At 59.1% G+C, this 13,633-nt stretch overlaps 1 protein-coding gene across 5 annotated transcripts in view; it reads right to left on the bottom strand.

The window, feature by feature from the left end:
• The window catches only part of CEP170B (centrosomal protein 170B), a 31,142-nt gene extending 22,954 nt beyond the window's left edge, over positions 1–8,188 (bottom strand). For 3 of the 5 annotated variants that reach the window (XM_039462871.2, XM_039462872.2, XM_039462873.2), the window contains exons 1-2: positions 7,208–7,434; positions 4,115–4,236 (exon numbers count right to left, since the gene is read on the bottom strand). In XM_039462871.2, coding sequence (XP_039318805.1) covers positions 4,115–4,219 — 105 coding nt within the window. In that variant the 5' untranslated portion in view covers positions 4,220–4,236; positions 7,208–7,434. Of the gene's footprint in view, positions 1–4,114; positions 4,237–7,207; positions 7,435–8,067 lie in introns of those variants that run through there. The other 2 variants (XM_010343908.3, XM_010343910.3) reach the window with 2 other exon arrangements.
• Positions 8,189–13,633: the final 5,445 nt, after the last annotated feature.

Raw genomic sequence — 13,633 nt, 5'->3', positions numbered from 1 at the left:
CCAGTACTCTAGGCCAGAAGCAGCCCCTCACTTGGCCAAGCCTCCAACCACCCACGAGGGGTGGCCCCCCACCTAGGACTCAAGACTTAAAACAACAGAAACCAGGGCCTGCGGAAGGAACTCGTGCAGAAACAGCCAGGCAAACACAGATGTGCGACATGGCCGGAAGACGCTCCAACCCATGGATTTTGGGGCATGTGTCTAGTGATTTGTACTCACTTTAAAATGGAATAAAGATGTTTCCAAAGTTCACGTCTGATGCCCTCTGTGGCAACAGCCTGGCCCAGCTGTGCCGAGTGGCAGCGGCAGCAGCCAGGGCTCTGGGCACAAACTCCTGCCACTCACCAAGTTCCCTATGGGCGGCCACAGGCATCCACAGCAGACTGGCCCAACGTGCTGTGCACAGAGGCCCGGGCCTGCTCAGGCTGTGGTTTCTGGCTCGGGATGTCACACACTCCCACAGAGGATGCTTCCCCGACAGACCCGCAGCACACACACCCACGTGACACACACATGCACACACACAGGCATGTGCACAGCGCAGAGATGTGTGCACCTATAGACATGTGCATGTACGCACACGCACACTTACATGTGCACACACACCCCTCCATGCCCTCTACCACAGCCTCAGCCACCACAGGAGTGGCAGCCACAGCAGGAAGTCCTGCCTGGGTCCACGTCCCTGCATCACTTAATGACTGTTTGCTGGGCACCAGCTCTGTGCCGGGTTTGCACTGGGAACAAGGATACTGTAGGGAACAAAGGCAGGGCCCTGGAGAGTGTGGCCCGTAGGACAGCACATGGCTGGTAGCTCTGCCCAAAACACAACTCCTCACCCCTCTGCCTGCTGTGGTCCAAGCTACTGCCCCTCCTGCCTAGTGAAAGCCCAGGCCACGGGGCTGCCCACTCTGCTTGTCTCCCCAGCCCAGGCTCAGCTCTGTCCTCTGTCTTCCCACAGCCTCCCCCTCCCCACTGGCCCCAAGGGCCTCAGTACAACGTAGGCAGGTGTCTGCTGACTGCTCAGTCCCCAATACCACCTTCTTCACATAGGGCTGGACCCTGGACACCCTGCCAGCCCCTCTCTGTAGTGGATGCCAAAGGAGGGCAGGGTCTCTGCTTGGCACCCTGCCCAGTGGAAAGATGTGGGGCTGAAAGCAAGGACTGTGGAGGGGGTGCTGGGTCAGAGTGTGGAGGTTCCAGTACAGGAAGGTGGGTAGGAGCCAGATCCGGAGCACCAGGGCAGGTGTGGGGAGAAAGAGGCTGGGTACAGTGGAGGCCTGTGTTCCTGTCTGTGCGTGGGGTATGGCGGGGTGGCACTGGGCAGAGGGCAGGGGACCCTGGCTGGGGCCCACGTGGAAGGGACGGAGGGTGGCAGGTTTGGTTCCACCTGAGCTTGGGATGCCTCTGAGAGGCCACAGTGCCGCGGCTGTCCAGGAGGAGGTTGGAAGCTGAGGACAGGGCAGGCTCCAGGCAGTATGTGGATGGTCTGAGCAGAGGTGGACAGGGCCTCGGGGGAGCAGCAGTGTTTGGAAAGGGCCACTGAGCCTTCGAGCATGAGCTGAGAGGGTGGGGGTCCTGGCACAGCTGCCAAGGAAGTTGCTGCAGGGATGGACGGCTGGTGCAAACATCCTGAGGTGGGGGCAACACAGGGGCCCAGGGGCCAGACGTGGGGCTACGGGGTGGGAGTGAGAAGCCTCTAGGGCAGCTGAACAGGGAGTGGGTGAGGGTAACAGAGGCCGCAGGGGGCAGGGGTGGGCAGGCAGGAGGCTGCTGCAGGTGCACCGGGAGGCAGCCAGCCTTCCCACACTCGCCACACCTGCAAGGCCTCCCTGAGCCTCAGTTTCCCCAAGGAGATGCATCTTACAATGGCCACACCACCCACGACAGTGAGGGGTAGAAATGCAGGTCTGCCCAGGCCAGCGGCAGCCACCGAGGAAAGCTGGGAAGCCCTCAATGCTCCCGACCTGCTCAGGGCTCCACTGACAGGTGCACTCAGAATCGAACCCCAAACTCACCCTGAGCACCCTGCTCCCAGCACCTTTTCTCACTCCAGGGAGAAGCGGGCAGAGCAGGCCTGGTGCAGGGGTGGGCAGGAAGACCACCCACACCAGTCCCCTGCCTGCAGGCTGGTTCTGGCTTCTTCCAGAGGCCCCAAAGTGCTGCCTCCTGTGAGAAGCCCTCCTGGCCACCCTAGGTAGAGCAGCATGGCCATCACTGATGCCACCCCTGCACACGGACCATGGGAGCCACCAGCCAAATCTGGCAGTGGGCCCTATGAGGCAGTGGGCACAGCCTGTGGCCGGCTGCCTGTCTTTGGATAGCCTGAGAACTAATAATGACCTTTACACTTTTAAATGATTGAAAATCATCAAAGGATTATTTCATGACACATGAAAATGATGGGACATCGATACTTCAGCGTCCGTACATGAAGTGCAGGTACTGCTGCGCCGGCCTCTGCTGCTCGCGTACGCTCCCTGGCCGCCCCTCGCCACGGCCACAGGGCTGGGCTGCAGTGCATACTTCGTGGCCCACAAAACCTAAAATCTTTACCAGGCCCTTTGTAGAAAACATTTGCTGACTCCTGCCCCCAGCCACCGACTCTCTCCAGCTACCAAAGGCATGAAGAAAAGAGGAAAAGGGGAGAGAATGTTCCAGATTAAAGAACTTCAGAGCCGGAACAACCAACTGCTAGGTGAGAGACCTGCTGGGTCCAGGCTCAAGTGAGTCAGAGGACGTCTGGGGAGAAGCTGGGATGTCAGGACTTAGTCCATGTCGGCTGCTGTAACAAAATTCCTGAGTAATGTGGAAATCACAGGAATGTACTGCTCACAGTTCTGAAAGCTGGAAGCCCAAGCTCAAGACACCAGCCGATCTGGTGTCTGGAGAGGGCCCTGTCTTTGCTTCAAGGATGGTACCTTGAATGCTGCGTCCCCACGGAGCAAAAGGGGTGAGTCAGCTTCCTAGAGCCTCTTTTTAAGGGCCCTGATCCCGTTCCCAAGGGCAAAGCCTCACGCGCCAGTCACCTCCCAAAGGCCCCATCTCTTGAAGCTACTATGCTGGTAGTGAAGCTTTGACCTCTGAATTGCAGGGGATACGAACATTCCTACCGCAGCAGGGCACATGCAGCAATACTGGGTGGGGCTGCCCTAGGCAGAGGCAGACAAACACCGTCTGCCATAGGGAATGTGCACGTGGCCAGGACCCCTCAACATAGCCCGAGGCCAGCCCACCTCATCAGAGCCTGGCACAGTCTGGGTGCCTGTGGCAGCAGCATGCGGCATCAGGAAGCAAGGCCTGAGTGAGGTAATGAGACCCCAGTGGGCAAAGCGGCTCCCTGCACCTGCAGGCCCTCGGCTAGACTGGACAGTGCCATCCACCCGGGTCAGGGGTCCACGTGCCATGCTTGGGGTAAGCCAGGACAGGGACGCAGGGTGGAGGAAGAACCTCAGGCCAGCCAGGATGGACCTATGTGGTCAGCTCATCACCCTGCTCTTTGTTCTCGAACAGCCAGATCGCAAACCCCCACGAAGCCAAACTCAGACCTCAGACCCAGGCCCGAGAAACTTCCAATTGACAGTGCAGGTGCCCGGCAGGCTCTCATGCCCTGAGAAGAGCCCCTTCATGCCTGGGGACCATCAAAACGCACCAGCCTTCCTCAGGGTACAGCTGGGACCAAGACGTTGGGAGCCCTGCTCAGGCGGCACTCACAGCGCGGGCGGGGTTCCCAGACAACAAGGGTATAGACAGACTGGCTTTCCAGCACCTCGCAAAGCCGAGGCCTCAGCTCCCTCGCTGCACAAGGATGCCAACTACCGCTTCTAGGGACCCCAATGACTTTGAGAACCTGACAAAAGCCTGAGCACCCTCCTGTCAGAGACAGGGATATGAACAGGGCAGGGACCCGAGCCCATGAGCACACCCCCGCCCCTGCTCGCGCCCACAGAACCCACGGTACATCCAGGGCCCAGGTCAAGAGACCTGGCCCAGGCTGCATGGTGGCCTCCTGCCCAGGATGGCCTGCAGCAAGTGGGGCGGGCACCTTCCTGGCCCCTAGAGGGACGGGACTGTCCACCCCCTACCCTCCTGGCCCCAAATGCCCCCTGCGAACCTGCAGCATGAGCTCACACTCCTCGCGCCCCACGAAGATGAGCTCGCGAGGGAGCCGGTGGCGGGCACCACTGCTGCTCACCAGGAACCAGGACGTGGCGCTCATCTTGGTGCTGGCTGGCCCTGGGGAAGAGGGGCTTGTTAGAGTGGGACGCCCTGAACACATCCAAGGCCCAGCCCAGATCCTGTCCCTCCAAGGCAAGCTGGCAGCTTCCGGAGAAGCTGGGCTCCAGCCTCGCCAGGCCACCCCCCCTCCCTGGGGATGATCCTGAGTCCCACTGCCAGGCCTGTCCCTCGTGACTGGCCTTCTGCATCACATACATCCCCGGCTAAGGCTGCCTGGTCCTCCCTTATCCTCCAGGCCCCAGCACAACTAACGTCTTCTGTCTTCCAGGGGTCAGGGGTTGAAGTTCATGTGGACACTGGCTGCACTGCCTATATGTGACCTCACCTCCATGTGACTCACCAGGAGCAGCTCATGGGCAGGACCGAGCATGGTCCATCAGGGTCCCCATGATGCCAGGTCCACAGTACCAGACTGACCCTAGCACACACACTGAACCAGAGGACCCACTCCCCACAGCAGAACACTCTGAGACTGAGCCCCAGACAGGGCCTGGGGTGACAGGCAGCAGGGACAGAACCGGAGACAGGGGCCCTGAGTCATCAATATGTCCACCACTGAGGGGAGGCCAAACGTCCCTTGGTGGCCATGATGCGAGGGCAGCATCAGGCAAGCCCTTCAGTGCCCAGGAAGGAAATAAGCTTTGGTGCCCACCTTCCCAGTGACATCAACAAAGAGGAGGTGGTCTGAGGGGCTGGTGTGGTCAGGGGCTAGTAGCAGGGAGCCCGGTAGCAGTCTGGGGGTTAAGAGGGGCCTGAGTAATGGCCAGGGCTGATGTCACCCTGAGACCCAACCCTGGGCAGCCAGCGACCCTATACACTGCCAACATGCACCCTGCACACTGGAGCACGCAAGCACACATGTCCTGGGCACCCCGCCCCGCTGTACGGCACAGACAGTTCATGAAGCACATCCTGAGTGCTGCTATGAGTTAGGTGGCCTGGGCTGAGCCAGCTGTGACCAAAACACAGAGTCCCAGAATCCCAGCGCTCCCTTCAGCAGGGGCAGGCACAGAGAACAGAAATGGCTCATGAGAAGGTGCAAAGAGGGACACAAGGAACACAGAGGCAGGGCAGGGAGGGGGCTCACTGGGAGGCAGCATCTGGGCTCAGCAGGATGGGGTGGAAGTGAGCCCATGAAGGGACTGCAATCCAGGAAGAGAGAGCCACCAGCGCAGAGGGACAGCGCAGAGGGATGGAGGGCTTCGCATTCCCCTGGGAGTCCTGTGGCTGGTCCTGGAGGTGGATGAAGTCCCTAAAGAGCACAGCACCAGCTCCCTCACTGCAGGGCCCAGCACAGAAATAAAATGTGGTGCCCTTGTTCAAAAACCATGAGGAGGGGAGCTGAGCAAGACACGAAGTGTGGGGTCCAAGCAAGGGCTCGTGGGGGTGTCCAGGTCACACACCTGTGAGGCCAGCCCCGGAGCCCCTGAGTGGGCATGGGGCTGTCACCCAGGAGGCCAGTCAAGAAGTGAGGACGATAACCCAGGACAGAAATGACCGTGGCTGGGCCCAGGGGAGCAGAGGAGAAGGGGAGGCTGCCCGGCTGAGTGCGTCCTGAGGGCAGGGGCAAGGCCACAACCACATGAGGGTGCCAGGCAGAAGAGGGAGTCATCATCTGAGGCAGCCTTGGCCCTGCCCCGGAGGTGGGCCCTGTCCCTGCTTTGCCCAGTGCCCACACCCAACATCTTCAGCTTTGAGGCTCTTCACCAGATCTCAGATCCCTTCGGTGAGCAGCAGGGAAACCAACACCCGGCTCCAGCCAGTGTGAACGCCCAAGTGACTGCACAGCCCATGGTAAACCCTCACCTTGGGCCGGCGGGTGGGAAGATGTAGAAGAACCCTCACCAGGAGAAGGCAGCTCCAGGCAGCCAGGACCCTCTCACCCTGGGGGACCTGCCCTTCCTAAACCAGGAACCAGGGCTCCAGCCAGCCAGGCAGGCCCTAGGCAAGGGGTGGGGCTTCCATGCTCCTGCGGCCCCAGACAGCAGAGCCCCCAGGAGGCCTCTACAGCCCCGCCCTCCCCAGGGCTGCTGAGGGAGACCACAGCGTGCTCTATCCCGCAGGGCCCACCCCACCATTGCACCGCCGGCCCCCAGCCAGCCCTCCTAGGCCTCACACTCTGCCGTCACCTGCCACGGCCCACCCTGAGGAGGCCACAGCCCCTGCTTAAGGCAAAGGGAACCCGAGCCCCAGAGCCTGGTGATGTGGCCGTGCCTGAGCCAGGCCAGCCGCTGCCCCGCCGCCCACCCTGAAAAGGCCTGGGAGCCAGCGACGCTCCAAAACGGCCTTCAGCAGCCTCGGGGCTGGGCTGGCCATCGTTGCTAAGACGAAGAAAAATAAACGCCCCAAACTTGCCGCCCCAGCCGTAAGGGCCACAGTCGGAGGTGAGGCGGGGAAAGGTGGCAGGGGCGCAGGGGCGGGGAAGGGCGGCGAGCCGGGCGCGGCAGGCCGGCGGTGGAAGGAGCGCACAGCCCGGGAGAGGCCAGGACAGTAGGCAGACCGCGGCGAAGGGAAATGAGGAGAGAGGGGAGGAGGAGGAAGACGGAGGGAGGGACCGCGGGAGGAGAGGCCAGGCCAGGAGGGAGGCGGCCGGGCGGGAGCGCCGGGCCTGGCGGGGGAGGGAGCGACGCCTTCTGAATCAGCGCTCTCCGGGGGCGGCCATGGCCGAGCCGGTACCGGGGCGGGGACCGGGGCGCCCAGGCCTGCCGCCCCCTCCGCAGGCCGCATAGAAACGTACCCGGCCGGGCCGCGTGGACGCGCGTGGGGCGGCTCCTCCCGGCCTGGCGCAGACCTGGGCCGCCTCCGCGGCGGCGGGGACCGGCCTGGCCAGGTGCGCCGGGCGCACCCCCATCCCTGCGCCTTTGTCCGGCCTCGGCAGGGCCCCCGCGCCCCGCGCGGCCCCACAAGCGTGCAGGTGCGGGCGGTGGGAGGCCCGGGCCGCGGCCAGCGCTGGGCCGGCGCGTCCTACCTGCGATTCGGGCTCGGTTCCCGGCTCGCCTCAGTCCCCGGCTCGGTCTCCGGCTCCGCCCGGCTCGGTCCCGGCCCTCCCGCCGGCCCGCCCGGCCGAGCGCTGGGCGGGGCCGCCGCCTAGGACATGCCCGGCGCGGCCCGCACGCTCGCGGCAGCCCGGGCCGAGCCCACGGCAGAGAGGCCGCCTGCGGCCTCGCGCGCGGGTCCCTGACGTCTGCGGGAAGCCCGGCCCCGCCCCCGGAACGCCCCGCCCGGCCCCGCCCCCGCCCCGCCCCCGCCGCGCCGCGCCCCGCCCCGCCGGAAACCAGGTTAGGGCGGGGCCGCGGCCGCCAGGTGAGCGCGCCCCGCAGCCACGCGCGGGGTCCCGCCCCCCGCCCCTGCTCCAGGCCCCCCACCCTCCCCTCCTGCCCCGGCCCACGGGCCTCCCGGCTCACCCCGCACCCCTCCCAGCCCCAGGCCCCGCCGGCCTCCCCGGCTCACCCCGCACCCCGCGGAGACCCCATTCCCTCCCGTCTCTGCCCCACCCCACGCTTCGCCTCCCGGACGGGCCGTCGGGCGGAACCGGGTGCCCACAGCAGCCCAGCACCCTGGCCCAGGGCCTGCGGGTTAACGCTTAACCACGCTCGGGGAGCTGTAGGCTCCAGCCGCGCCCCGAGTCCCCAACCTTTGGCCCCGGTAGCCCTGAAGAGGAACGAACGGTGAAGGAGTAAAGGTGAGTCCCAGAGGCCCACCTCGCCGCACCCGGACTCTCCTCCCGAGCCTGGCCCGACTGGGCGTGTGTCCGAACGCTCCACCTCCGACCCCTGGCGCTCTAGCCTGAGCTGGGGGCGAGGGTGACGGGCAACGACGCCGTCTTACCTGGACGCCCACAGTGGTCCGACCTGCCCGAGGGGCGAGGGTGGTGCTGGGATCTCCGGAGGCTCTCGGGGTTCCTGGGGTGAGTTCCTGCGGACTGCTCTCTCCTGGCCGGGTGCTACAGTGGACATATCCGGTGTCCCAGGAGCCGAGCTGGGGGGAAGGGATCAGGGTGGGAGCGGGGCAGCGTGCACGGAGGGCATTCCTGCATTCCAGGAGTTGGGGAACTTTGTGAGCGCAGGTGTGGAGGTGAGGGGGAGATATGGAAGGCCTGCGCCCGGCCGGGGAACCTTGGGCTTTATCCTGTGGGCACCTGGAGCGGCTGGGCATTCCCGGCTGCGACAGCGCCCACCCGGCCGGCACCAGGCCCTGCTCGCAGCTCAGCCGCGCCTCTGCGGGTCTGCCTTCACGGAGCTTAGCCTCGGCCGAGCCCCTGTCCCGGGCCCTGGGGTGGGATTTCGAGTTCAGAGGGGGTCAGACGCGCCCTTGAGTATGGGGGAGCCCCACACCAAGCACCCGTTGGAAACTCACTTTCGTGGGGAGAGGGCAGGGCGGTGAGCACTCCGGGCAAGCACCCAGGATTGCTAGGTGGGGGAGGGAGCCCGGGGAGGGACCTGCAGCCAGATCATCCAGGTGCCTGGATTTCTTCCCAAGGACAATGTGAGTTGATGCTGGCTGAGATCTGCTCCAATGAGGGTTTGAAAGAGAGAGCTCCGGGGGCCAAAGTGAGTGGATGGCAGAACATGCCTGGGGGTGGGCAATTAGGCATCCGACCAGAGGCCCTGGGCTGGCAGGGGCAGAAGCAGAGGAAGGAGAGAGAAGGAAATTTGGGAGGAAGAGTGGGCACGAACTGGCTGCCCACTTGGGTGGGTGAGTGTGTGGCAGGGAGGGGCTGGGTGTTCTGGGTCTGCCCATCGAGCCCCACCCCACCCCACCTGCTTCCAGGTGAGCTTAGGAATTTCCCAGGGTTCCTCCCAGCTGTCGCCAGACCTGTCCCTCTGAGGCCCCAGCCCTGCCCATCCTTTCCTGCCCTACCCAGGTTTCTTCACCCTCTTGGCTTGGCCTGCACCTTGGTAAGTGATCCTTAATAAAAGTCATTTTCTCTATTTGTGCTTTTCTTTCTCCTGCCAGGACTGTTGACTTTCTCGATGGGGAGAGGGAGGCAAGGCTGGTGCCCAGTGCTCTGCCTGGACTGGCCAGCGCGTGTGGCTGTCACTAGGCTGGGAAGCCAGGCCAGGAGAGCAGGTGCAGTTTTAGAGGTTGGCAGTTGAGAGGTGAAGAGACCTGAGCACACTCAGGCCAGTCATCAGGTGGTGTTTGGGAGCCCAGGACAGAGCCAGGAGGGCAAGTGTGGGCAATGCTTGGAGCCACAGGGCAGGGGTAGGAAATTGGAGGGGTAGAGAAGACAACTCAAACTAAGCCAAGAACCCACAGAGAAGACCAGAAAAGGAAAACCAAGAAGAGGTGAGGCCCAAATGCCCCCAAATTGATCCATACATCGAAGGGTCCCTCCTAAAAGTAGCCAAAAGATGATTCCAAAACTCGCAGGAAACTAAAGATGCAAGGAGAATGAATAGACATGTTTCTCATGGTGGTGATGGTTGGTGTAGATGGACAGTGGACATGGATGGTAATGATGGATGGTGTAGATGGATGGTGGTGATGGATAGTGATAGATGGTAGTGATGGATGGTGTAGATGGATAGTGCAGATGGATGGTGGTGATGGATGGTGGTGATGGATGGTAGTGATGGATGGTAGTGATGGATGGTGGTGATGGATGATGGTGATGGATGGTGATAGATGGTAGTGATGGATGGTGTAGGTGGATGGTGTAGATGGATAGTGCAGATGGATGGTGGTGATGGATGGTAGTGTTGGATAGTAGTGATGGATGGTGGTGATGGATGGTGTAGATGGATAGTGCAGATGGATGGTGGTGATGGATGGTGATGGATGGTAGTGATGGATGGTGGTGATGCATGGTGGTGATGGATGGTAGTGATGGATGGTGGCAATGGATGGTAGTGATGGATGGTGGTGATAGATGCTGTAGATGGGTGGTGGTGATAGATGCTGTAGATGGATGGTGGTGATGGATGGTAGTGATGGATGGTGATAATAGATGCTGTAGATCAGTCGTCCCCAAACTACGGCCCACGGGCCGCATGCGGCCCCCTGAGGCCATTTATCCGGCCCCCCGCCACACTTCAGGAAGGGGCACCTCTTTCACTGGTGGTCAGTGAGAGGAGCACAGTATGTGGCGGCCCTCCAATGGTCTGAGGGACAGTGAAATGGCCCCCTGTGTAAAAAGTTTGGGGACGCCTGCTGTAGACGAATGGTAATGATGGATGGTGGTGTTTGATGGTAGTGATGGATAGTGGTGATGGATAGTGGTGATGGATGGTGGTGATGGATAGTGGACATGGATGGTAATGATGGATGGTGGTGTTGGATGGTGTGATGGATGGTGGTGATGGATAGTGGTGATGGATGGTGTGATGGGTAGTGGACATGGATGGTGATGATGGATGGTGGTGATGGATGGTGGTGATGGTGGTGGTCATGGATGGTGGTCATGGATGGTGTGATGGATAGTGGACATGGATGGTTATGATGGATGGTGGCGATGGATGGTAGTGTTGGATGGTGGTGTTGGATAGTAGTGATGGATGGTGTGATGGGTAGTGGACATGGATGGTGATGATGGATGGTGGTGATGGATAGTGGACATGGATGGTGGTGATGGATGGTGGTGATGGATGGTGGTGTTGGATGGTGGTGTTGGATAGTAGTGATGGATGGTGTGATGGGTAGTGGACATGGATGGTGATATTGGATGGTGTGATGGGTAGTGGACATGTATGGTGGTGATGGATAGTGATAGATAGTAGTGATGGATGGTGTAGATGGATCGTGCAGATGGATGGTGGTGATGGATGGTGGTGATGGATGGTAGTGATGGATGGTTGATGGATGGCGGTGATGGATGATGGTGATGGATGGTGATAGATGGTGGTGATGGATGGTGTAGATGGATGGTGTAGATAGATAGTGCAGATGGATGGTGGTGATGGATGGTGATGGATGGTAGTGATGGATGGTGGTGATGCATGGTGGTGATGGATGGTGTAGATGGATAGTGCACATGGATGGTGGTGATGGATGGTGATGGATGGTAGTGATGGATGGTGGTGATGGATGGTAGTGATGGATGGTGGTGATAGATGCTGTAGATGGGTGGTGGTGATAGATGCTGTAGATGGGTGGTGGTGATGGATGGTAGTGATGGATGGTGATAATATATGCTGTAGATCAGTCGTCCCCGAACTACGGCCCGCGGGCCGCATGCGGCCCCCTGAGGCCATTTATCCGGCCCCCCGCCACACTTCAGGAAGGGGCACCTCTTTCATTGGTGGTCAGTGAGAGGAGCACAGTATGTGGCGGCTCTCCAGTGGTCTGAGGGACAGTGAAATGGCCCCCTGTGTAAAAAGTTTGGGGACGCCTGCTGTAGATGGATGGTAATGATGGATGGTGGTGTTGGATGGTAGTGATGGACAGTGGTGATGGATAGTGGTGATGGATGGTGGTGATGGATAGTGGACATGGATGGTAATGATGGATGGTGGTGTTGGATGGTGTGATGGATGGTGGTGATGGATAGTGGTGATGGATGGTGTGATGGGTAGTGGACATGGATGGTGATGATGGATGGTGGTGATGGATGGTGGTGATGGTGGTGGTGATGGATGGTGGTCATGGATGGTGTGATGGATAGTGGACATGGATGGTTATGATGGATGGTGGCAATGGATGGTGGTGTTGGATGGTGGTGTTGGATAGTAGTGATGGATGGTGTGATGGGTAGTGGACATGGATGGTGATGATGGATGGTGGTGATGGATAGTGGACATGGATGGTGGTGATGGATGGTGGTGATGGATGGTGGTGTTGGATAGTAGTGATGGATGGTGTGATGGATAGTGGACATGGATGGTTATGATGGATGGTGGTGATGGTGGTGTTGGATAGTAGTGATGGATGGTGTGATGGGTAGTGGACATGGATGGTGATGATGGATGGTGTGATGGGTAGTGGACATGGATGGTGATGATGGATGGTGGTGATGGATAGTGGACATGGATGGTGGTGATGGATGGTGGCGATGGATGGTGGTGTTGGATAGTGGTGTTGGATAGTAGTGATGGATGGTGTGATGGGTAGTGGACATGGATGGTGATGATGGATGGTGTTATGGGTAGTGGACATGTATGGTGGTGATGGATGGTGGTGTTGAATGGTGGTGACGGATGGTGGTGTTGGATGGTGGTGATGGATTGTGGTGATGGATGGTGTAGATCGATAGTGGACATGGATGGTGGTGATGGACAGTGGCTATGGATGCCAGAGATGAATGGTGGTGATGGACAGTGGAGATGGAGGGTGGTGCTGCTTGTACAACAGTGTGAATGCACTTGATGTCACTCAACTGTTCACTTAAAATAGTAGTTTTATGTTACATATATTTTGCTATAATAAAAAAACAATGAAAAGCCTATAAAATTCTGAAAAATAAAAAAGGGGGCTTTAGCCCTGCCAGAGAGTAGATTCCATCACAGAACCAACCAGAACATCGTGCTATAGGCAGTTGACTGGACACACACATCAGAGGTCTGTGTAGTCATTTAGCATATGATTAATGGGATATTTAAAATCCATGAGGGACTGGGCATGGCGGCGCACACCTATAATCCCAGCACTTTGGGAGGCCAACGCGGGTGGATCACCTGAGGTCAGGAGTTCGAGACTGACCTGGCCAAGATAGTGAAACACTGTCTCTACTACTAAAAAAAAAAAAAAAAAAAAAAAAAAAAAAAAAAAAAAAAAAAAGTACAAAATTTGCTGGGTGTGGTGATGCATGCCTCTAATCCCAGCTACTTGGGAGGCTGAGGAAGGAGAATTGCTTGAACCCAGAAGGCAGAGATTACAGTGAGCCAAGACCATGCCATTGCACTCCAGCCTGGGCAACAAGAGGGGAACTGTCTCAGAAAAATTAAAATAAAATGACAGCAAAGGGTGTCTGGAAAACATGATGTTGGATCCTGATCCCGCTCTTCACATGGAAACAAATTCTGTATGGAGCAGAAATAGAAATGCAAAAACCCAAAACCACAAAAGTCATTTGAAGAAAACACGGGAGACTGTTGAATAATCTCAGGATCTGGAAGGCTTTGCTAAACAGGACAAAAAAGCAGAAACCACAGAGAACATTGTTGAAAAATTTAATTAAGCTACAAATGGCAACATTTTGCCTAGACCACATATTTAAAATCAAAGGATGTGCAACAAGCTGGGGAGAACCCAGGATAACTCAGTGCCCAACAAAGGGCCGATTCTCCCAACAAAGCGCTACTATAAATCAACGCGGCAAGGCCAGGCCGCTGGACAGGCGGCGAGAAGGAAGCCCAGCGTCCGGGCTGCGAGATGCTGAACCTCGCTTAATCAGGGATGAGCAAATTGGCCCTACCCGAAGATGATATTTTCACCTGTCAGATGTTTTCATGGGAGA

This window comes from Saimiri boliviensis, chromosome 2 (assembly GCF_048565385.1).
Source record: "Saimiri boliviensis isolate mSaiBol1 chromosome 2, mSaiBol1.pri, whole genome shotgun sequence".
NCBI lineage: Eukaryota > Metazoa > Chordata > Mammalia > Primates > Cebidae > Saimiri > Saimiri boliviensis.
This window is presented reverse-complemented; position numbering and strand designations above follow the sequence as displayed.